Here is a 26,143-nt window from a genome sequence, read left to right as displayed (position 1 = left end):
TCACCAGCCGCCACTGGAAATTAGCTGATGTAAAAGTCTGTGTCAAGGTTCCATGACATTTTTTTTTGTAAAGTCGACATGTTTTCTTCATGTACCATCAAGGTGCATTATGACATGAACCCCAGAGCCTTGATACATTACTAATGCTGCTATGAGGTCAGCTGGGTACTTCATGAATGTTAACACCTCCACCACAACCTCCAGTGGCAGAAATACTGCGGTATTAGCAGACTCCAAGAATGCTTACAGAAAATGGATCTTTTGTGCCTAGAGTAGTAAAGGACTTCTACAGACTAAATGTGATTCCCTAGGAAAGGAGTTGGTTGCCAAATAAAGCTTTATATGTGCATGTGGCTATTCTGTGATATAGCAGTTGCTCAGGTAGGGAAACAGCAGAATTTGGTGGCTTCTCATGTAAGCAGAAATTTGAGTTAAGACATGTTTTAACCCATAGAAACTGCAAATAGTTCAAAAAGTATTGCTGAGAAATGGAAGTGAAACTTTACAAAATGGTTATTTTGAAAGTTCTTTGGATGTGTAGGCAGGTATCCCCAATGTTCACAAGGGGCATCCAGCTGTCTTCATTTAATAATGGAAGCAATGTTTTCAGGGTCAGCATGCAAAAATATTTGCTGAAATAAAACCTGTTAAATTTTAAGGAGGCTGGCAGTAATCATTGCTTGTTATCCTTCTTTGGAACCACAAAAAACCTTGAAAACAAACAGTGGCCCAGATACAGGTTTCTAGAAAACTTGTACTGTAAGGAACCCCAGAAATGATCTGCAAAATGTATCTCATAACTGAATGACAACGTTGAAGGCAATGTGTAAATTCACACTCCACAGGAATGACAGACAGAAAGAGAGAAGGAAAGAAATGCTGAAGTTGCTTAGAGCTGTTCTAAGAGGGCTAGTACTTTTTTTTTGGGGGGGGGGGTATAGAACTTTATTTGCCTTGTATGTGCTCATGTGCCCCCTGAGCTTTCTCTAAAAGAGCTATTCATTGGGTGGAAGATTTCCAGCACACTGAGAAAAAGAGCAGTGTGAAACAATTGTCTGGCAGCAGCTGTGATTTCCCCCATTTTCTCCATGTCAGGAAGTAAAACTGCCCAGAGTATCAGGCTTAGGGACCTAAAAAATTTTTACCTTTATATCCACTGGGAAGTGCTGATTCCTATGCTAGTCATGTCTCTTTATAAGTTACAGCATATGCTGCTGTCTTTATGAAAGCATCCACAGTATCACATGCATATCCAGTTATACTCTTGCTGTAATATATATCACATGAAAAACCTTTTCTCTGGTGTATGTACTGAAACCCTATATGATGTTCTTACAATGTATGCAGTGTTCTGAAATGAAACTCTGATACAACAGTCTGTGAGTGAAGTAGCTAATAGTACTGAATGACAGGTTATAGGAGGTGCAGATTCTTAGCAGCTCTGATAACTATCCCAACTCTGATTAAGTTGAAGGGTTGCAATAATGTGTTTCTTCACGGTACTCTTAAAATGGTCCTCTATTTCCAAAAGGACCCAATGCCATTTACCATTTTAGAGTAATGGAGTAGTTTGGTGCTTTAGTAGCATTTTAAAATTACTCTGACTGGGGGATACAGGCCATGGGGGAAGATTTTATTGATTTCTGAAATTATGTGCTACCTCTTTTTGTGGAAGGTCACACCTTACGACTCACAGCCATAAAGTCTTAACATAAGAGTTGCAGTTTCTTCAAGCATACATCTGTAGGTGAACCACAGGTTAAAGACTGATGGACACATAGGCCATATCTATTCACATTTGGTATAGATTTGTCTTATGTAAAAATGATCATTCTCTGACAAGGATAAAGAGACTGAGTTTCCTTTTCAGATTATAATGTAGCAGACGTAGATGAACATTTAGGAGATGGTAAAAGGTGCTGTGAGGAAGCTTAATCAAATGACCTCTGATGGCTTAGGGCGCAAAGGATTCATGCAGGTGTGGGCATTTTGGCCTGTGCTGCCCTCTGCATTATTCAAAAAAAAAAATCAAATACTCTCCTGCAAATGGCAGCAATCAAAGTTTGGGGCATGAACCTGCACTAATTCAAAAAAGAGCAAAGGTCCAAGTGAAAATCTCTTAGGAATTTTATGAAAAAGGTAGGATTCTTTTTTATAGGAATATGCTTTGTTTGGTCTAATGTGCTGATTTGGGTGGCAGCGGTGGTGCAGCAGTTAGCATTGCCACCTTACAGCAAGAGGTTCTCCAGTTCGATTCTCAGCTGGGGTGCCTTCTGTGCAGAGTCTGCATGTCCTCCCTGCAGTCATGTTGATTTCCTCCGGGTGCTCCGGTTTCCTCCCACATTCCAAAGACATGCTGAAGGTGGATTGGACATTCTAAATTGGCCCTAGGTGAGTATGTGTGCCTTCTGTGGAAGGTTGGGTGCCAGGCTGGCAACTCAAAACCATAAAAACTCCACTGTCAATCGTTCTGCGGACCATTCTTCCACTGTGGTGACCCTTAATGGGAAAAGCTGAAAGGAAAAGAAGGTCTAATTTGCTGATTTGCCATGCAGCTCACATTAAAAGTAACAGTTTTCCACTCATTCTCCAAGGCCTTTACAGGGTGAAGGAGATTCCATTTTTTTCCTCCCTGCTGAGTGACACAGTTGCTGGTCCTTTTTTATTTTCTTTTTAAAGGTTACAAATGCCCTAAAAGAATAAATGCCTTAAATAATTGGAACCATGGGGGGAGGAATGCTTTTCTTTTCAAGTTCACATTATCCTTATCCTTTTTTGTGAAGAAGTAACTCTTTTTTAGTAGCTTTTTCAAATTTCTTAAAATGGTTGAAATCATCACTATGTAAAGATCGAAAACAACACACTAATACTGAAAGGTTTTACCACAAGAACAGTTATTCAATAACTTCAGAGGGCAAGCCATTTAAACAATAAATATATCAAAATGGCAACACCTCACAACTAATTTCTCACAATATGAAAAAAAACAGCAAATCTAAAAATACTTTAAATTGGAGCGTAGACCAAACTAATCCACGAACTGCTTGCAAACTGAAAATTCAAAGCAATAAAAACTGAACTTACAGAACTATATCACATGACATTACACTGGCAAGATCTTTGCTGTGAAAATTAACCATACCCATCTACTACACAAGGTGTATTCAGAGTAACTTCCACAACTTTTTCTGGTATACAAATAAAGTAGACTGATTTGTAGTTATACAACTTGTTTCTGTGCCCTCTACTGTGAAAGGGCCCTCAGAGCTACAGTGGATATAAAATGTGTACACACCTCTGTTAAAATACCAGGTTTTTGTGATATAAAAAAAATGAGACCACAATAAATTATTTCAAATGTTTTCCCACCTTTAATGTGACCTATAACCTGTAAATTCAATTGAAAAACAAACAAATCCATTAGGGGAAAAATATAAAAAATAAAAAAGTACAATAAGCTGGTTGCATAAGTGTGCACACCCTTAAATTAATACTTTGTTGAAGTACCTTTTGATTTAATTACAGCATTCAGTCTTCTTGGGTAGGAGTCTATCAGCATGACACATCTTGGCTTGGCAGTATCTGCCCACTCTTCCTTGCAAAAAGTGCTCCAAATCTGTCAGATTGTGGGGGCATCTCTTGTGCACAGCCCTCTTCAGGTCACCCCATAGATTTTCTATTGGATTTAGGTCTGAGCTCTGGCTGAGCCATTGCAAAACTTTAATTTTCTTCTGCCTCAACTGCCACTGGCAGAGAATGACTTATGGTAGTGGTTTGTTAGCCTTACCCACTCTAAAGTGCTGAGGCGTAATCTCAGAGGCATCCCTGCCCTTGGCCCAGCGATGGGGATGCCCTCCCAGATCCATCCACTCACCAGGCCTGGCAGTTTCTCTAAGCTCAGGTCTCCACTGATCCTACAGAGCAGCCCCACTTTCCATTAGCACATCATCCTTGTTCTGCCCTCCCCACTGGGAGAAATGTGAGCAGACAATGTCTTGTTATTCCTTTCTCTCCCTGCCAGCTCCAGAAGGCATGCAAGATATTAACTGAACTCAGGATGCCTGGTAAACAGTCAGAACTTTATCGCTCTATGGCAAAAGAGCTGACCTCCTGTTAGAATTTGTTAAAATCTTTATCTTCAATTTGAATACAGCTTCCATCAAAGTTTCTATCATTTTTCAGCTTTCCTCCTCCTAATCTTAAATGAAAACTATCTGTCACATTACTACATTTCTCACCACAATGGCAATATACTCTTTCTCACTATTAGTTTACATTTCTGAGTCTAGCACTACCATATTTCCGGCACTTGGTGGTACTTATACCATAACCAGCCATCAGGGATCCTCAACTTCCATGTTCCACTTTAAGCACTGCCATTATGCAGTTACTTGCCTCCTTATTCTCAACTTGTTCTACTATAAAACAGGCTTTTTGGGCATACACCTCAATCCCCTCCCTATCTTGCTTCCTCTGGCCTACCTGAACTTTTGGAGAAAGTGAAGGAGCCATCATACCTCAGTAACTATTCCTCACAGAGAATGCTTTCATTATTACAGTGATATTAGTGCATGCATTTGTTAGCACCAAACAGAATTGATTTACTTTATTACACAGGTTCCTGGCTCTGCACAGCACCACCTCCACTTTTCCCTTGCCACTTTTTCTACTTCTGTGTACTCGTCACCATAACTGAAATTTTACCATTTATGCTCCTTCACTTTCTCCAAAAGAGTCTCCATCATTGTTTACTACATGACATTATTTGAAGCTTCATCTTATATTAAAATCACTGTTTCTTAGTCATGGCTTTATACTTAGGGTAACTATTATTGCTAAGCTGCTTTAAGGTAGGTTATATGTTTGGTCTCACTAAGTGGAAGCACTGCATGTATAATGTTTAAAAGGTTTATAAGCTGGTCTAAAGATCTTTCAGATTATACTGAGTTACTGAACAGTTTATAAAGAGTTAAAAAAATCAGCAAAAAGTGACATATTTGTTTATATATGAAAACAACACCAACAACAAAAAATACTTATCCTTTATACCCAAATCAGAGTTAACCCACCATAGAGGTAAAAGGGTTTGAACATGGGTGCCAAGAACTCTGCATTTTTTTCTTTTTGTTATACCCAGTTTAAAATGAAAAAAATATATTTTCTTCTAAAAGGCATAGGGATAATTATTTGGTTATATAGTAACTATACTAGCTGAATAATTTATCCCACAGTTTTCCATCAACACTGAATAGGAAATCTAACAAAGAAGTAAGTGGACAATCTTTTTATTAGTAAGAATTGTCACCTGTAACCCAAAAACATGATATCAGGACATGAGCAGCCAGCCCAAGCCCTATTACTATGTCCTCTAAGCACCTGAAATCAGTAGTGTTTTCACATAAATCTTTAGTCATTTGATTACACACTACCACCATCAGCAGACACTGTAATCTACAGTGACAATCCAAAACAAACCTGTTAGCAGCTGAAGGTGTTCCGTGAAAAAAAAGGGCAATGCAGTGAATGAGTCACGAACGAACCACCATGGATATCCAAAAGACTCTTAAAATCCTTTATTAAAATTAACCCTCGATAAAAAGGAAATGTTAGTGGCAAAATCCTTGTAGTAAAATGCATAAAAACACAAAAAAGGTGCACCATTCAGGAAGGATAAGCACTTTCGGGATTTCCCTTCCTCAGATCCTGTTGCAACTGAAAAAAAGTGTTCCATTTAAGGAAGGCTTAACCACTCAAGACATTCATACAAACTGACACCTCTAGTACAAGCTAGAGACAAGACATCTTATCAGAAACATGATGGAAAAAATACACCCTCCCTGAGATCCAGTCAGTGGAAAAAAACTTTAAGTGCAAATTCAGGCATTGCTTCATTGGGTGTGCATTTACTTTAAAGGTAAACACTGCTCTAATAGAGCGAATACCAGTCCTCTTTCTTCAGAAAGGTTAAAAAATGAATGCAACACCCTGGTTTAAAAGGATATGTTAAATAAATCATAAAATAACATATTAGCACTCTGTTTCAATGAAGTAAGTCTTGCCACATAAAGGGCAGTTGTTCGCAGTATATGAACCATAGCTGAACAGCCTAGACCAATCACAGTGCCTATAAGAGCCAACACCTCCAGCTCATGTCAACAAGGCGTTTCTCTGCAAGGAGTAAAAAAAAGGGGGGGGGCACACCTTTCTTTGGCTCAAAGCAGACTGACAAAGTAAGGGAGAAAGGACACACTTTTCTTTAATTCCGATCAGTGACAAACTTTAAAGTGTTTGGTCTTTAAAAAAGGTTTTAATGGTACCACTGGACTATTCAATTCTTGAGCCTATTATTCTGCAATAGCTTGTACTCATGAGTTGCTTTAAATCCATGATAAATGGTACTTTAAAGAGAGGCAGTTCTAATATACTATTTCAGTATATTTTTCAGTACCAGCTTACCTTCCAGGAAGGCTGTTGGGTTTCCTACTTTAAAGAAATCTGACAGATTATAAAACTCATTCACTCTGATATCTCCCTGAGCTATACCACCACAACCAGAATACCTCACTTTTCACCCCATGTTTTCTCATTTTGATCACCTTTCTGACAACTTTGTACTCAGGCTACTGTTTCTTGCTCTACAATCCTACTTCATCCCCTATCCTGTTGAAAATGGAAGTATCCCTCCCAACAAAGAATCTGCTAACCTACCTAAAAGTATAAATGCCTACAGATGGTATGAACACAGAGTCTCAAAACAAAAAGAGAATATACCCCCCAAAAAAGCAAAAATGAAAATGACAATAATACATCACATCAAAAGTAATCCTATCTTATCCACGTCTGTCTACACAAAGACTTTAAAGAAAAAAAATCACTCATATCTATCTCAAGACCACAGAGCTAAGGTCAGACCATTCAAATATTTTAAATACAACAGTCCTGAATTTCAGAGCAAGAAAAGCAATACAATGATTACAGTTTACCAGAAAAGTATTCATATATTTCATATCATCTATAGAGTTTAGTGCAAAAGTACACATACATTTTCAGGTGTAGTCCTTCCCCATGACTGCCCTCCAGTCCACACTATGACTCTGCTTCTGCTTCTGTATCTTTCCCTTAAAATCTGTATCAGCATGATAAACTGTGTTACAAAAATCCAAAGATTATGCATAGTCTCTGCTTAGCATCTCTGAGAGAAAATACTACATATCATCTTCTGCTGTACAGAATATCAAGATCCTGACATTTCTGTCCAAGATTTTAATAGACAGATACACGTACATAGTGCTAATTTAAGAAGCATGTCTAAAGCATAAAACACTTACTTGGATTGTGATGCACAAATCCCCAGCTAGGGTGGATGGGTACTGTGGATGGAGGTGGGAGCGGTGGTGGTGGAGGCTGATGCAAGGCATATGGTGGAATAGAGTAGGCCTGATCCTTTGTCCCTGCCACAGCCTCATCATATGTTGGGGGAGCTGCTGGGAGTGACATAGTGTGCTATTGTGGCTAATGATGTATGAAATGAAGGATTCTAAAAAAAATGAAAAAGAAGAAAGATGTTAATAAACATGTATTATCCAGAGCAAAGTCCAAAAACATCTGTGCAACTAAAAATAGCTTATCATTATGATTAAGAAAAACAAGGAATAAACAAAGGTATTTTTATTTATTACCTGCTTATCAAGCATCTACTCTATTTGTTATTCCTATTTTGCTGTCTGTAATGGCTGTGACTCCTTGATAATTTTTAGGAAAATACGTTTTGTGACATACATCAATTAAATAACTACACAGCCATTTCTGAAAAACAAGTACTACAAATACACCTTCTAACACCATGGTATAGTACACATGGAAACTGCACAAGTCTTGTAAACAAGGCCTTGATTCTACACACTTTAGACTCTGACAACATGTGGCTTTCAAGACGGTTGCATACTGATAATCAATGTAATTTCAGCTCTCCCAGTGTGAAAACAGAAACTGAGAAAAAATAGCCATTGAAATTGCTATTCTGGGTAAAATTAAGGCTAGTAAGCACATTACTTGGTTGCCAACAAAGAAGAAATTTAGAGAACTTGAAAGAAAATCAACCAGAAAAGGTGAGGAGTAAACTCTGGCTGGGGAAAAATCCTGCAGCTGTTCAGCAAAAAAGCAGTTCAAGCTTTAGCTATGGTACAAGTAATGGCTGCCAGTAATTTACTGAAAAAAAATAAATCAAATGTACTCAGGTGATTAAAATAATTGAAACACTGAAGGAATACATCAAATCAAATAACAAAAAGCTAGAAAATACAAGAAGCTTTAACTAACTATTCAGATGAACTGATAAAACTACAGAAAATAATAGATTAAAATAAAGAAAAGGCTGGCTAAGTATGAAGCTTCTCAAGAAGTGAAGTTTCAAAAAAGGTAGAATTACAAGAGAGAGCATGCAGAGAAAACCTGAAATTTTCTGCAGTACCAGAGAAATTGGGAAGGAACAGACTGTATCAATTTTATGAAAGCATAAATAAGCAATTTGTTAATTGAAAAGACACATCAAGTGTATGCTCCAAACCTGACCATAAGAAAGCAGCTAACATCTATATTAGTAAAGATGCAATCATACCAGCAGAAACAGCTGATCCTAACAAAATTGTGGCAGAAGGGAAAAGTATTAAAAACTGGAGGCAGCAGAGTGATTGTTGACAATGATTATTCACCAGGCAAAACAGAGGCAAATTTATCCCAAGAATCATAGAATGTCGAGAAGCAGGTATGAGGTTCATTTCTCTTCAGAATATTTTTTTCTTGGATAGGATCAAAGACATTTTTGGATGCAGAACAGGCTAAGGATAAAACAATAAAGATTATCTAACAAAACCTGAGCCAGCAAACAAAAGGGGACTCTGATTATTATTCTTCTAACAGTAAAGCTCATAGAGAGAATTTGCCTGTGAAAACCCTTCCAATGTTCCAAAAGAAAATGCTTGAGAGAAGAAGAAAGCACAGGAGCTGTCTAGAAGAATCAGGAAGTACCTTGGACTTGAATGGCTTTGTAAGAAAAAGTGGCTCAGAAAGACTGGAACTTTGCTGACTTTGTAAAAGTTGTGGTTGAACTGTAAAGCATAACTCCACATTATGTGATTAGTGTTTAGAAGGTCACTAAAAAGAAAAAAAGTACGTAAAACAATTTTGTTACTATTAGTGTTTATATAAAACATTTCATGATATACACTGCATACTATATAGTAAAGCATTTTGTACAGTCTATATCAGAAATATTTTAAATGTGAGGGGATTCTTCTCAGTGAGTTATATTTGTTACAAGATGTTAAAGTAACCAAGTACTTTTTTAGTTGTAATTAATATAGGCTGTACAACGTAACAAGAGAAGAAAGGTTGGACAGAAACAATATTAAGTTAATATGCTATGATCCTGGGGCGGGTTTAGTGAGTAAAAGTTCACTGATTATATTTTATGTAGAATTAAAATAATTTATCTCATTTTTACAAGGATGGATGTCTAGATTAACATTATCAGCTTATAAACAAGTGTTTCTGTATGCAAGTAGGCTTGAAAAAATAAAATAAAATGACAAAAGACAAGAAAATTGCTCTCTACAAAGACATTAACTTGTTTTTTCCATTAGCACATTTTCCCAGTTGGAATCAAGATGTATGCAGTTGTACACTCTGTTCTAAATGAAATTTACAAAGATTCCTTCATGTATCTGCAGAGATGTTAGCTGTCTGTTTCTCTCATTGTTGACTATTTTGACAGGGGACAAGCTGTCTGCAGGTGCAAGCAATTTATCTTGAGAGTTCTGAGCATTCATTGCTGAGGGAAATGTAAAATTTAAAGGTACAATGGCAAGCAGATCAGTGAAAATAAAGTTTAAAATTATGGGAAGTGAATAAGATAGATAAGTCTTCCTAGCAGCCTTAATGCATTTAATAGAACAGTGCACAATTTAGTTTTATTTAAAGATTACTAGTGTTGTTTTTAGGGCTAAAAGTTAATGTTTTCTGAAATCTGTTTTTCAAATTTGGGATAGAAATAGAGATAAGGAAAAAACAGACTGGGATGGAAATAGAGATAAGAAAAGAACAGATAGCAACTGTTGCTCGTCTAGTCAGGATGAAGTAGACGAATATTGCGGGTTCTTGTTCAAGCAGCTTTTTTACATACAAACACATCAGGATTGATGCTTAATACCTTTAACTTAGATAAACCTATAAACAAACTATTACACTCATACATGCTCACTCTCTGGCTGCACTCTCAAAATGGCACTGAGGCTAGCACATGCTTTCAATCTATATGCACGTTCAGTCCTTGGAAATGCTTCTTAAAGGTACAACACAGCTCTCTATTCTACAGCAACCAGTCTAAGTGTGAACACAGGCTGTAACATGTATTTCAGCATTAGTAACCTTAATTTTGATGCATGTTGGTATGCTTGTGTGTGCAGCTGTCGATCTGAGGTAATTGTTCTTACCTGGAAGGTTAAGCATTTTTCAACAGGTACAAGTTAACAAGAGATGGACCTGCCTTGAAAAAGTTTTTAGTTTTTTGTTTGAGGGTTTTATGAATACAAAAAGTCTTGAAAAATGAGACATAGTTTCAAAAGAAGGTGAGAAAAAACAACTGTATAAAAGATCGATCTGCCAAACATGAGCATGTGCATGTAAGACAAAAGTTAGAAATACACATTCAAAAAACTGTCACATATATTAAGTGGGATAAATAGCTTTTTATCATAATGGATATAAAACGCAAAGACCTCTCATAAAATGAAAAAAAAACAAAGAAGGGAGAACAAAATCCTGTTTGTCACACTTTACTAATAAAGTGTGACGAACAGCATTTTGTTCTCCCTTCTTTGGTTTTTATCATAATGGCTATGCTATCCATATTATTTTAGAACATAAATGGCCTTACAAGCAGAACATGTGAATTTGACAAAGAAAGGAATTCAGTAGAATATCAGGACAAAGGACATGTTGAATAATAATACTGCTTGCTAGAGGTGATCCAATAGTGATAGAAGAAGAAAACAAAGACAATAATGGTAAATTTGTGGTAGTAAGGGATTACTGCCAAGGGATAAGGATTGTGCTGGCATGTATTTATATTCCACCAAAAACTGCTATAATGGAGCTTAAGCAATTTCTGGGAGAAAATAATCATCTTTCAGCAGGGAATATTACTTACAGGTGGGAATGGAACTTGATTTGCAATAGTCAGGATGTATCAGAGGACCTAGAAGGAAACATAAAAGAGGATAGATTTTTAAACAAATTTATGAAAACATTTGGTACGGAAAACATGAATTCAGTAGTAGTAACTTGCATAACATTTGCATATTATTCCACGATGTACAATTAATTTGTAGGTCTGGATAGAAATTATATTTCACAGGAACATGTGCATTTAATTGAAATCTTTGACACACATCTATGATGCCCCAATAAAAACTAAGATAAAAATGCAGAGTAATAAAATAAAATTAAAAATGAAACACTAGCTCCTTTCTTACCTACCTGTTAAAAAGAGAAGAATTTAAGGACTGGGTAGTGGAAATTACTTAAGAATTGTTAGAGAAGATAGAAATTTCTTCATAAGGAATAACTAGTTAGTGGGATAAAATGAAAATGGAGTTTGAAAAGATGGTAGAAATAAAAGAGAAAAGGATATGATTAAGAAGTAACTGGAATTATTTAGAGGGGCTGACAAAAGTTAAAGTAATGCAGAATAAGGGGAATCTCAAAGAACAAAAAGAAGCACAACTGCAGAGAAAAATCAATGACTATTTGGATAATAGGCATGAGTTTAGAAAGACTACAGATAAGTAACTATTTTTTTGATAACTCCAGACCCCAAAAATGTTTAGCACAATCACTTAGTCAACAGAAAGACGAAAGGGTTGTTGCCAATCTTAGGCAGCCTATAACAAGGGGGAAAAGGAGTTCTTGTATAGCTATTAGAGATATGTGAGATTTTTTTTTCAAAAATGTCTATAATGCAGTAAAAAAGTCTTTCGGTTTTTCCCGGTTAGGGGCCGCCACAGCAGAACTCCAGTCCACTAATGATTGGCAGTGGATGTTTACGGTGCTGAGTTGCCAGCCCGATGCCCAACCTTTAAAGAAGGCACAATCATTCACGCACGCACCTACCTGCATGTCTTTAGACATCACTCGACCATGGGGAGGACACGCAGACTCCACACAGAAGATGCTCCAGCCGAGAATTGAACGGGAAAACCTCTTGCTGTGAGGTGACAATGCTAACCCCACTGCACCAGCGGCCACAAAAATTTCTATAATGCAGTAAAGTGTAGAAATCAAGAACGAGCACAGATGGAAATATTTATGAAATACTTGATTATGTCATGGTTAGCGGCAGATGAGCCCAATAACTAATAGCTTAGAAAGGAGGAGATGAGATAAAAGCACTGATGTATAATCAATCTGCAGGGAAAGTCTCCAGGAACAGATGGTATTCCTGTGGAAGTTTGGAAATTAGAAGGGATGGAAGTGATAAAGATCTGGAAGATGTTATGTAACAGTATTTTAAAAGGAGGGGAATCATCAATATCCAGTAGCTGTATTAGCGAAAGACAGTAAAGACCCATCAGACCCAGCTTCATATAGACCCATTTTAATTTTATACCATGATTATAAGATGTTTATGTCTACACCAGCTAAAAGAATGGCAACGCTGTTGCCAAAATTGATAGATATGGATTAATGTGTCTTTGTGGAGGGGAGGCAAATATTTTATAACATTAATAGAACAATGGTGATACAGAGGAAAGCAGAATGTAAGAAATACAACTGTTGTTAGTGGATCTTGACGCAAAGAAAGCATTTGACAGAGTAAACTAGGATTTTAAGAGTAGGGCAATGGAAGCATCTGTATTCCCTGATAAAATAATAATATTAATTGGAAGGATATATGAAGCATCAGAAGCAAGAATTCAAGTGGGTGGGTTCCTTTCTGAAAAGTTCTGTTTTTCACAGAGGAATGAGGCAGGGCTGTCCTCTTTTCCCTTTGTTATTTGCTTTGCGTTTATAGTCATTGTAAAAAAAATAAGGAACTAAAAAATTCAAAGACAGAATTGGTATGATAATCAAGAAAAGCTGGCTTTATTTGCAGATGATATTATTTTGTACCTCATAAATCCATAAAAGGACATCAGTGTTGTGGAACATTTTGAGACAGTTTTAAGTCTTTTTAGGATATAAAATAAATGAAGATAAAACACAGACTATAACCATAAATTATGTACCCATACACAAATTGGTTCAACAATACCCATATTTATGGAGACATGATAAGATGATGTATTTAGGGATATAGATTAAAAAGGATTCTGTTATGGCAGCTAAGCTTATATGGGAAGAGACTAAGCAAAAGATAATACAAAAGCTGAGAAATTGGAATTTCTTGTTTATGGATATGGACAGTAAAATACAAGTAGAAAAAATGTTTTTAGTTTTATATACAGGTCACACATATTTTTTATGGTCCACAGAAGATGTGGACAATAATTAGTAGAGTTGAAGGAATTATCTGGTAGGGTAACAGGGCAAGATTTAAGTGGGATAAGTTGATTCTTCTAACAGATCAAGATGGTTTAGGATTACTTGAGTTGAAGGGATATTTTAGAGCTACACAGTTAAGACTTATATACATAACACAGGCAGAATGTTATAATTCAAACTGGAAAGGAATGATCATGATAAAGCAGAAGGGAGTTCAAGAAATAAGGACAGAGAGTGGGATTTTGGATGAAGATCCTTATGGAGAACAATAACCGTATATATTTTATTCACAACACAACAGAAAGCATACTAAGAGTGAACACAAGGACAGAGAAAGGAGATTTTACCAACAGGGATGACTGCAAGTACTGGTGCAGAACATAAGCTAGAGGAGGCTGGAATTTACTGGAGAGAAGTGGCAATGTACTGGGAGCAAATAATTAGAAAAGGAAAAGTGACAGAGCTGGATGAGGCCAAAAATACTTTGTGTCTAGGCAAGTCAGATCCTGTGTCCCAGCTCAAAAGAACCATTTGCTCACCCAATTTATCTGACACAGTACTCGGTAGGGAATTTTTACAGTCTGCCAACTCATTATACTGACAAAATATTGTGACGCCCATGCCCTGCCCAGCAATCAAGGAGCCTCAATTCTCACCACTAACACCAGTGAGGGGCATCTCATATAGGAGGAAAGGATAACAAATACACACACAGTAAAGTGCAATTTCCCTTAAGAGCACACAGAGATCACAGTCAGTCTGGGGCTGGTCGCTCCCTTGCTCTCCAGGTCCCCAATAAGACTTCCCACTGGCACAGCTATAGGGTCCAGATCTCAGCCTAGTGGGCAAGCTAAAACTTCCAGCACCCTCTCTGTCCAACCAGTGCTTTGTGTCCCTGCTCAAGTAGCCGACATACACACACACACACACACACACACACACACACACACACACACACACACACTTTGAGAAGAGTTTATACACCCACACAAACACTCCTGGGGAAGGCTGACACAGGTTCTCCAGCTGTGCCCCTTTTTCCCAGACTATACAGTAGTATCAGCTGCCACCACCCACTAATATTTATCAGCTACAGCTACTCAAAGGCCCTTAATGGGTATCTAATTATTACTGCATGATATTATCCAACTGGTAAGTGTGACTAAACAGTCAAGGCTTATTAGAGTGACTTGGTACAGGATCACTATATACATGCAATGTACTCTAGAGCTTAAATTATCTCTACACAAAACAGCCACAGTTGAAAGGTTAAAAAATATTTCATAATAAATAATTAAAAACACAAGACAATACTTTTTACTACACAGTGCTAGTCAAGTGTTCAGAGATCACAGAGAAATACTTCAAATAATTCAGTAGTACAGTTCTGACATCACAGAAAAACACTTAGTCTAATCTTTCTAGTTTCTAGCTATTTCTAAGAGAAAACACAAGTCTAAGATAAACTTACATATAGAGCAAAGGCAGAGTGCTGATGAGTTTGATGGTCAGGACAAAAATGTTTAATGCTCTCTGATTCTCTCTATTTTTAAAATCACATTCCTGGTTCACATTACATCATTCTTCACACTTCCCTGGGTTCCCAGGCTAACAGAAACTACATTTACATTCTTCACCTCTGAGCAGAGACCAGAGCAATAAAGGACATTTATGCATGCAAATTCTGGTTATTAACTCTGTCCTTACCACAACAGCAAGAATTCCTTCATTTAGACAGGCCGGAATTGACTTTAGATCAAAGGGTCACAACATGTTTTACTTGGTCAGCAGAGTGCACTGTTGTTACATTTTGGTGACAGCATTTTTTTTCATGTAAGACAACAAGCCTGTGGCTTACGTTAATATTTACAAATGACAGAATTATCTATAAAATTCTATCTGGCTAGATTGGCAGCCTTCCCATATCTTCACCCCCCCCCCCCAGAGAACTCAAGCTAGTTTTTCAAGTGACCCTTGAGAAACACTGCTTGAGAGGGTTAGGTCTATCTGAATGTACCTTACCCCATTCCCTGTCTTGAGAACTCATCTGCACTGGCATTGCTAATCCAACTGCGGTTCTGCACTGACATATATGCTTGCAACCCCAGGCTCCATCTTAGCAACTTGGCATTTTGCTGGCTGGCTCTGTGTAACCATGTTAGGGGGTTGTGATCTGTCATAACAATGAATTTCCTTCCATACAGATAAGGGTGAAGTTTCTGCAGTGCCCACACTATGGCTAGACATCCTTTTTCTACAGCTGCATAGCATTCCTCCCTGGGTTCGAGCCTACAACTGAGATAAACCACTGGGTGCTCTTCCCCCTCTGAAGAAATCTGGCTAAGTACAGCCCCCACCCCATGGTTTGAAGCATCCACCTACACAACAAATTATTTGCTGTAATCTGGACTGGCTAACACAGGGGGTCCTCCCAAAGCTTCTTTAGGCTTCTGGAATGCCTGCTCACATGCTGGGGTCCACACTACCTTGTCTAGCCTGTTCTTCCTTGTCAGGTCTGTGAGGGGAGCAGCTATGGAACTATAATTGAGGACGAACTTTCTGTAGTACCATGCTGTCCCTAAAAATGCCCTTACCTGCTTTTTGGTAACAGGTGCAGGCCATGCCTGAATGGCTTCCACTTTGACAGGTTCTGGCCTTATCTTACCACTCCCCCTTATTTGTCCTAGGTAGGAGACCACTGCCATACCCACCTGACATTTGCTTGGCTTAATGGACAACCCTGCCCTCTGTAGTCTGCCCAGCACCTCCCTGACATGCTGAAGGTGCTCTAGCCAGGAATGGCTGTAGATGGCAATATTATCTAGGTAAGCAAGGGCAAACTTCCTGCTCCTGCTAGGATATGATCTACCAGCCTCTAGAAAGTCGTTGGGGTATTCTTCATTTCAAAGGGCATCTTTGTGAACTCATATAAGACAAAAGGAGTCACAAAGTCTGGCTTCTTGCTAGCACTGGGAGTCAAGGGCACCTGCTAGTAACCCATGGTAAGATCAATGGTTGTAAGATACTTAGCCCCACCCAGCTGCTCTAGGGCCTCATCTGTCCTAGGCATGGGCTAAGCATCTGACTCTGTGTGACTATTTAATTTCCTGTAGTCCACAAAGAACCTGGTGCTGCTATCCTTCTTTGGCACCAGCACCACTGGGGAGGCCCAGGGACTGTTGGACTCTTGAATCACCCCTAGTTCCAACATCTCCTGTACCTCCTCCCTCAGAGTCTGTTTGACTCTCTCAGGCACTCTATAAGGGGTCTGCCTAATAGGCCTTTGGGGTCCTGTATCCACTTGGTGCTGCCCTAGATGGGTGCACCCTAGTTTCTCAGTGAACATGTCCCCAAATTCCTGCAACACTGCTCAGATTTCTTGAACCTAGGTAGGAGATAGCTGCTGGGACATTGCTAGCCCTTCCACCGAGGTTTCAGCCTGAGCCTCACTGAGGAGATCAGTCCCCAGATCTCCCTTAGACTCCTCCTGCAATCCACTGCAAATGCTCAGCACAAGGGCCTCCCTATCATGGTAAGGTTTCATCATGTTAACATGGTACAATTTGTGCCCCTGCCTTCAGCAGTTCCACCATGTAGTTAACATCACTTACCTTTCTCACCACCTTGTAGTGTCCCTCCCAAGCTGCTTGCAGCTTGTTGTGTCTTACAGGAATGAGAACCATTACCTGCTTCCCCACACCATACTCTCTAGCTCTGGCATTCCTGTCATACCACACCTTTTTCTGTTGTTGGGCTTCTACCAGGTTCGCCTAGGCCAAGTCCATGGGTTCCCTGAGCCTTGTCCTGAGGTTTAGGACATATGCCACAACAGACTCCTTGTGAGACTTACACTCACCTTCCCACTCATCTCAAATTAAATCTAGAGGTCCCCTCATCCTATGCCCATACAGCAACTCAAAGGGTGAAAAACCAGTGGATTCCTGGGGAACCTCTCTGTAAGCAAACAACAGATGGGGCAAATATTTGTCCCACTCACTCAAACTGATCTGCAAATGCCCATAGCATGGACTTGATTGTAGAGTTTAACCTCTCAACAAGACCACTAGTCTGGGGATAGTAGGGGGTGGTTTTCATATGCTTCACCCCACAGGACTTCCATAGACAAGCCAGCAGGTCTGACATGAAATTGGCACCTCTGTCAATCAGTATTTCTTTTGGGAAACCTACCCTGCTGAAAATCTCTAACAAAGCATTTGCCACCATCTCTGCCTCAATGGAGGACAAAGCCACTGCCTCAGGGTATCGTGTAGCATAATCCACTACCACTAAGATATAATTTTTCCCTGTGGAACTTGGGGTACTCAGAGGACCCACAATATCCATAGCTACCCTCTGAAATGGCTCCTCAATCACAGGCAAAGGCATCAAAGGAGGTCTCACCTTGTCTCCTGCCTTGCCTACCTTTTGGCACTGCTCACATGTCCTGCAGTACCCTGTTACATCTCTGGAAATTCCAGACCAATAGAAGTTCTGCATAATATGCCTCTTTGTACATTTTATGCCCATATGACCTGCAAAGGGAATATCATGGGCTATGACTAGAAGCACCAGATGGTAGGCTCCAGGCGCTACTAACTGCTGTACTCTCTCAACGTCTAGCCCTCCCTCAGGGGTCCACTCTCTGTATAGTAACCCTTTGTCTCAGTATACAGATTCCCCCTTTCCTTGAGTATCAGGTGCCTCCCTAGCTACCTGCCTCAGGCCTTGCAATGTAGGATCTGAGAGCTGAGCCTGTCTCAACTCTCTCCTTAACCCTTCACAGCTCCCTTCCACAGGAAGTCTGGCATCCTCTGACAGTGGTGCCTCACTGTCAGCCTGGGTACTACTACTCACCTCTACCTTTGCAGTCACTCTGTCCAAGGGACCATCAGTACCCCCAAGCAGCTGTGGCTCACCTCACTGCTACAGGGTAGTTTCCTCCCTGAAGTAATCACCTCACCAGTCCTGGTTGCAAGTATGCAGTCATTCTGGGTCTCCCCAGGCTACCAGACTTACTTGCTTGTCTCCAAGCCTGACTGCGTGTAACTGCATAAGCACATGGTATTGCCTCATGCAAATCCTTCCCTATCAGGACATCTGCAGGATGGTAGTTCAGTACCATGGTTGTCTGAAGACAACCTACTATTGGCATTTTGTCTTTCCCACTTACTGGCTCCCTCACCTTTTGTTTCCCACCTTGCCTCCATGGGCACATGTATACTACATGGCCCCACTGGTTGCATTCAAAGCATTTAACCCTAGCTCCTGGATGTGTACCTGGACTAGTGGCTTCCCCTGCTACTGGCAGATTCTGTTGGGGTAGTCTGTGCTGCCCACCATGGGTTCCTTTAGACCCATGAGCAGCACTGGGGGTCCCTTTCCTGTGCAGGGCTGCCCTGCTTGCCAGGTATTGGTCTCCCTTTTTCCCCAACTCATCTGAAGCAGCACATTGTCTATCAGCTAACCAGATCCTCATGTCCTCAGGCAAAGTGCTAATGGTGTGTTCCCTCACCAAAAGGTCTGCCAGCCCTTCAAAAGTGGTGACCTGACATCCACTCACCCACCTAGGAAAATAAGTGCTCAGTTCAGCAACATATTCACACACACTTTCATCTGCCTTACGTCTATGCTCAAGAAACATTTTCCTATACATTTCAGATGTTAGCTTAAATAATTCTAACAAGTGATTTTTAACATCAGTATAATCAAAGCATGCAACGTCAGACATTTTTGACAAAACAGTTATAGCTTTACCATGCAGTAAGAGGGTCAGGAACCGTAACTAGAGCCTTTGGTCAACACTATACTGTTTTCATACCCTCTCAAACATATGAATGAAACTATCACAATTATCCCCCTCTTTAAACTGCAGAAGAAATTTACTGACCTTTTGTGCTTCTGGGGACCAGTTACTCCCTTTCCCATTACCTCCATGACTCTGGGGAAGAGTCAGCATTTCCCTCTCATGCCTTCTCTGCCACGCCTTTTCCTCGGTTTCTATCTCCAAACTCCTGGCCTCCAACTCAAGTCTCTTTAGATCCAGATGAATTTTTAAGTTCTCTGCAGAAAGGTTGAGCTGTCCATTCTCCGAGGGTATTATATCCCCACTGCCAGCCTGATTGTCCACCTGGTTGCTGTTTTCTGATGCAGCTGTAACCAAGACTGCAGTCAGGTCTGCCTTAGTCAGGTTTCCATGCACCAGTCCCCTAGCCTGGCACATCTCCTCCAGCTGGCTCCTTGTCAGCTTTCCATACTCCTTTGCTGACATACTGTCTGCTCACCCTGACTAACAAAGCTAACAAAAGAAATAAAATAATTGTGACCTGAACTTTGAGTATTCACTGCGTGGCTGATTTAGAGTAGAAAACACCTTCAAAGCTCACTGTACACAAGCTACAGGAATTCACTCAACCCACACCACTACAAGCCAATTAGTATTTGTTAACCAATTAATATGTGGTGTGGATAACCCACCACTGCCAAGCAATTAATATGTAACACCCATGCCCTGGCCCAGCAATCAAGGAGCCTCAATCCTCACCACTAACACCAGTGAGGGGCATCTCATATAGGAGGAAAGGATAACAAATACACACAGTAAAGTGCAATTTCCCTTAAGAACACACAGAGATCACAGTCAGTCCAAGGCTGGTCGCTCCCTTGCTCTCCAGATCCCCAATAAGACTCCCCACTGGCACAGCTATAGGGTCCAGATCTCAGCCTAGTGGGAAAGCTAAAACCTCCAGCACCCTCTCTGTCCAACCAGTACTTTGTGTCCCTGCCCATGTAGCTGGCGCACACACACACACACACACACACACACACACACACACACACACACACACACACACACACACACACACACACACACACACACACACACACACACACACACACACACACACACACACACACACATACACACACTTTGAGAAGAGTTTATACACCCACACAGAGTCACAGACACTCCTGGGGAAGGCTGGCACAGGTTCTCCAGCTGTGCCCCTTTTTCCCAGACTATACGGTAGTATCAGCTGCCACCACCCACTAATATTTATCAGCTACTCAAAGGCCCTTGAAATGGTGTCCAATTATTACTGCATAATATTATTATCCAACTGGTAAGTGTGACTAAACAGTCAAGGCTTACTAGAGTGACTTGGTACAGGATCACTATATACATGCAATATACTCTAGAGCTTAAATTATTTCTACACAAAACAGCCACAGTTGAAAGGTTTAAAATATTTAATAATAAATAATTAAAAACACAAGACAATACTTTTTACTACACAGTGCTAGTCAAGTGTTCAGAAATCACAGAGAAATACTTAAAATAATTCAGTAGTACAGTTCTGACATCACAGAAAAACACTTAGTCTAATCTTTCTAGTTTCTAGTTATTTCTAAGAGAAAACACAAGTCTAAGATAAACTTACATATAGAGCAAAGGCAGAGTGCTGATGAGTTGGATGGTCAAGACAAAAAATGCTTAATGCTCTCTGATTCTCTCTGTTTTTAAAATCCCATTCCTGGTTCACATTACATCATTCTTCACACTTCCCTGGGTTCCCAGGCAAACAGAAACTACATTTGCATTCTTCAGCTCTGGGCAGAAACCAGAGCAATAAAGGATATTTATGCATGCAAATTCTGGTCATTAACTCTGGCCTTAACACAATAGGAAGAATTCCTTCATCTAGACAGGCCGAAGTCGACTTTAGATCAAAGGGTCACAACATGTTTTACTTGGTCAGCAGAGTGCACTGTTGTTACATTTTTGTAACAGCATTTTTTTTCATTTAAGACAACAAGCTTGTGGCTTACTTAAATATTTACAAATGACAGAATTATCTACAAAATTCTATCTGGCTAGGCTGGCAGCCTTCCCATATCTCCACAAACATATATTCCCAGTTACCACTTTCTGCCTATTCATATCTTCAACACTTGATTTCTACCCAAGGATAAAATTCTTTGAAGTCTGCCTGGGGTATAAAAATACCTATTAAAACATTTCCAAGCGAAATCTTAAACCTTCGGGACTTTGTTGCATACTTTGGTGCCATACATATGTCCTCCCACTGTTTCCATGTAAATCGCATTTCCAGTCTCTCTCTTCCCAGTCTTTTCTAACCTCCTCTGATTGATTCTTATAGCTGTCTGAAATGCCATGGCAAAACCACAATGAGTACGTAAAGTTGTTTTACTATGAATACACACTTTTCATTCAGCTCTCTGGTCAAACTTCCTCAGACAAACAGTTGAAAATAAAACACATACCATTTAAAAAAAAAAGCAAATATGGTCACAAGTTAAAAAACTCCTATCACAGTGTGCATAAGCCATTAATTATTCTGATAAGCTGACTTCCGCCCAAAAAAACTCATTCATGACATTAACTAAAATAAGATAAACAAAAGGAAAGAGACGGGCAGATCATAAAACACTCGCTTTCACTATGTTAGCAACATTCTCAATCAAGAAAACAATTAATAGTGCAAGTATTCATGTGCTTCTTAAAATTAAACCTAGCTTAAAAAATTAATTAAATAAAATCGCGTTAGGATCATAACTTTCACACATAAAATAGTAAAAGCTAATGGCACTATAAACATTAAATATCAATTAATATTCCTTCAATACGCTAACATTTCAAAATGGCTTGACCCTAACAAATATAAAAAGGTCATAACTACCTCATAGGCTCCTCGTATTCGGAAAATGGCATCAACCGTAAAGAGGAATTACATTTTATTAATATTCTCCCCACTAACGAATTCAGTGCTTTCAAGGTAGAAGCTTCAAAGTCCCGCCCATCCGCTTCCCTCGTATGGAGGTGGGGATAAGCTACACTGGTGGCTCACATAACCATCTCTAATTAATTATTAATACAATATTAATATTCGCCCCACCAGCGAATTAAGAACTTTCAATCTAGAAATCACAAGGTGACGTCCATCGTAAATAGATGGAATAAAATACACTAGCGGATAGGGTAACCAACACTGATCATTCATAATATTACTTTTTTATGCAATTTTAAATAAGCTCAACATACGTAAGCTAAAGAAATCATAATGAAAACATATCAGAAATGCAGAGATGCAATAATAAATGCAGTTACATGCAGTAAATAGATGGAAAAAGCTACATTGACAGATAGGCTGACCATCACTAATTAATTCATAATATTATTTTTTTATACAATTTTAAATAAGGTAAGGATGCATATACTAAAGGGAATAATAGTGGCAACACATCGCAAATGCAGGAATGCAATGAAAATAAGTGCACTTAAAGTTGCTAAAAATGGACCAAATAAACCACAAGGAAGCTTCAAGGGTCTCATTAACTACTGTCTGGGACCACCACAATAAAGAGTCCTAATACATATTACAAGGCTAAAGGGGGCTAAATGGCAGCTTATATATACTGTACTAAAATGTACTAGATATCTTATCTTATCTTATTAAGTGATATATTTTCTGTAAAAAAGACAATGAGTCCTTACAAATTTGTGTTTCAAGTGGAAGATATTTCTTTAAGATGGAATCCACCCATCTAGCACATGGGTACATGATCGAATTCCTGGCATCTATGAGGGGTCTCACTGGGGGGTCTGTCATATCTTTATGGATTTTGGGGGTCCCAAACAGGACTGGAGTTCTAGGAAAAGGCATACTCAGATAGTTGTAAGTGGTAACATTAATCCTACCATCCATAAAAAATTCTTCAATCTGGCTCCTTATCCTTTGTTGGGACACATTAAATTCATTCAAAGAAACTTTTTCATATGCTTCTGTAGCTAAGATTTTATGCATTCGAGCTACTTAATCCCAGTTATCCATTATGCTCAGACCCCCACCCATATCGGCCTTACTGGCCCTCACCTCAGCTTTCCTCACTCTTGTTTAGATATGTTCGGTTGTGTACTGGTTAAGGGTGAATGTCTCATAGATGTTCTTCCAATTATGGAACGAAGATCCAACTCGCATAACCTCTCAAATGCCTGTAATGTTGGATGGCTCGGCGGAATGAATGTACTGGCTGTATGTAAGGGATTACTCACTTCATTAGGACTATCACCTAATAAGGCCTTCAAGTTCAATTTTCTAATGAAACACTCAAAGTCAATAATTGTCTTGGATAAATCCATATGAAGGCTAGGAACAAATGTATAGCCCTTCGCCAATAGCTCAAATAATAATGGTGCCATGCATAATGAAGAAAAATTACAGATTCTAAAGTCTCCTGTGGTATTAGTGACTACTTTCAGGCTCACATTGAGGCTCATTTCTAATGTTTTCATTTGTAGGGCCTCTGTTTGTTCTTCCTGGGTTGGGCTTTGTACTGTTGTTTGGGGATAGCACCCGCCTGGTGTGAATCCCGAAAATTTTGTTGGTATGGGCGATTATGTTCCTGATTCTTAATTCTGTCATTCTTCCTCACCTCATTGACACCTGGATTGTCATCTGGTTCAATAGGTAGACCGACGTCCACATCTTTATTCCCATCATTGGTACTTTGCGTATTGAGCTGATGGTTATAATTAATGCACCCTTGAGAGGGTGGCGTTTGTGGGTAGGCACTCCCAGCATCATAAGCTAGTCTATCGCACTCCAATTTCTTAACTTTGGTGGCTTTTCATTTGACCAATAATTGCTCAATGCTGCTGAAAATTCTAGTCATAGTCATATTTATATCTGGCGAAAGCCAGGTCGGATTTAATTTCAGTATCCAGCAGTACAACTTCCTTAGAAATTTAATCTACCCACATAGAATAATGTTTGACCATCAGTTCAATTCCTTGTCTATCAAATAGCTGTATCAACTCCAAATGGAAGGGTGAAGGAAATTGAACTTTCCGTAAGCCTTTTGGTACCATCTGCTGTTTAATACATTCCTTGAAATACTGTATCTCCAATTGTAGTTTTTTTACTTTAAGAAGTTTATGGTCCAAATTGTTTAATTTCTCGATGATTAATCCTGATGTTCCTTGATTCATTAATAAACCTCCAACCAGTTGTCCCCTATCGGGGACTGGGGAATCAAATGATAAAGCCACAATGCAATTTACCCAGTCCTCCACAATGGGGACCCCAATAAGCCCCACAGTCGAATTCAATTGATTAGGACCATTAGTTAGTTCTGCATTCATATTTGATGCGTTGCCATTATTTTTCTTGTTGAGAACTAGCCCCAGCAGTCAAAATATTCTGCTGGTGGGGTGAAAATTTCTGATTTGGTCTCACCAGCTCTGCAGCTATTCCCTGTCCATTGACACATTGGGCAGCTGCAGCTCCTTAAACTGTTGATCAAAATGTTCAACTCACGTTGCTAACGAGTCAACCCTCTGGGTTAGAACTTCTAATAATGCGTGAAATTGCCACTCTCACCACTAACAGCCAGCTGTGAGTACAAGTTTGGGCTTGTCTAGCCTCCAGATGCCATATCAAACTGCATACAACGTAATAAGAAACACCAAACTACTGAAAAAACAAAAACTGTCTGAAATGCCACGGCAAAACCACAATGAGTATGTAAAGTTGCTTTAATACGAATACACACTTTTCGTTCGGCTCTCTGGTCGAACTTCCCCAGACAAACAGTTGAAAATAAAACACATACCATTTAAAACCCCCCAAATAGGGTCAATTGTTAAAAACCTCCTATCACAGTGTGCATAAGCCATTAATTATTCTAATAAGCTGGCTTCTCCCCAAAAAAACTCATTCATGACATTAACTAAAATAAGGTAAACAAAAGGAAAGAGATTGGCTGATCATAAAATACTTGCCTTCACTATGTTAGCAACATTCTCAATCAAGAAAACAATTAATAGTAAAAGTATTCATGTGCTTCTTAAAATTAAACCTAGCTTAAAAAATTAATTAAATAAAATTGCACTAGGATTATAACTTTCACACATAAAATAGTAAAAGCTAATGGCACTATAAACATCAAATATCAATTAATATTCCTTCAATACGCTAACATTTCAAAATGGCTTGACCCTAACAAAGTAAAAAAAGGTCATAACTACCTCATAGGCTCCTCGTATTCGGAAAATGGCATCAACCGTAATGAGGAATTACATTTTATTAATATTCTCCCCACTAACGAATTCAGTGCTTTCAAGGCAGAAGCTTCAAAGTCCTGCCCATCCGCTTCACTTGTAAGGAGGTGGGGATGAGCTATGCGGGTGGCTCACATACCCATCTCTAATTAATTATTAATACAATATTAATATTCGCCCAACCAGCAAATTAAGAACTTTCAAACTAAAATTAACAAGGTTACGTCCATCCGCTTCACTTGTAAATAGATGGAAAAAATACATAACAGATAGGGTAACCAACACTGATCAATTCATAATATTACTTTTTTATGCAATTTTAAATAAGCTCAACATACGTACACTACAGAAATTATAATGGAAATATATCGGAAATGCAGAGATGCAATAATACTAAATGCAGTTACATACAGTAAATAGATGGAAAAAGCTACATTGACAAATAGGCTTACCATCACTAATTAATTCATATTACTTTTTTATAGAATTTTAAATAAGGTAAGCATGCATATACTAAAAGGAATA

General features: G+C 39.1%; 1 protein-coding gene across 3 annotated transcripts in view; it reads right to left on the bottom strand.

The window, feature by feature from the left end:
* Positions 1–26,143, bottom strand: part of LOC122798538 (protein lifeguard 2-like) — an 861,262-nt gene that overhangs the window by 689,174 nt on the left and 145,945 nt on the right. For all 3 annotated transcript variants that reach the window (XM_044067573.1, XM_044067575.1, XM_044067574.1), the window contains exon 2: positions 7,329–7,537. In XM_044067573.1, the coding sequence (XP_043923508.1) occupies positions 7,329–7,497 (169 nt within the window). In that variant the 5' untranslated portion in view covers positions 7,498–7,537. The remainder of the gene's footprint in view (positions 1–7,328; positions 7,538–26,143) is intronic.

Source organism: Protopterus annectens, chromosome 3.part1 (assembly GCF_019279795.1).
Source record: "Protopterus annectens isolate FY-2018-M chromosome 3.part1, PAN1.0, whole genome shotgun sequence".
Classification (NCBI taxonomy): Eukaryota; Metazoa; Chordata; order Ceratodontiformes; family Protopteridae; genus Protopterus; species Protopterus annectens.
Note: the sequence above shows the minus strand (reverse complement) of the source record. Positions and strands in the feature narration are given on the sequence as shown.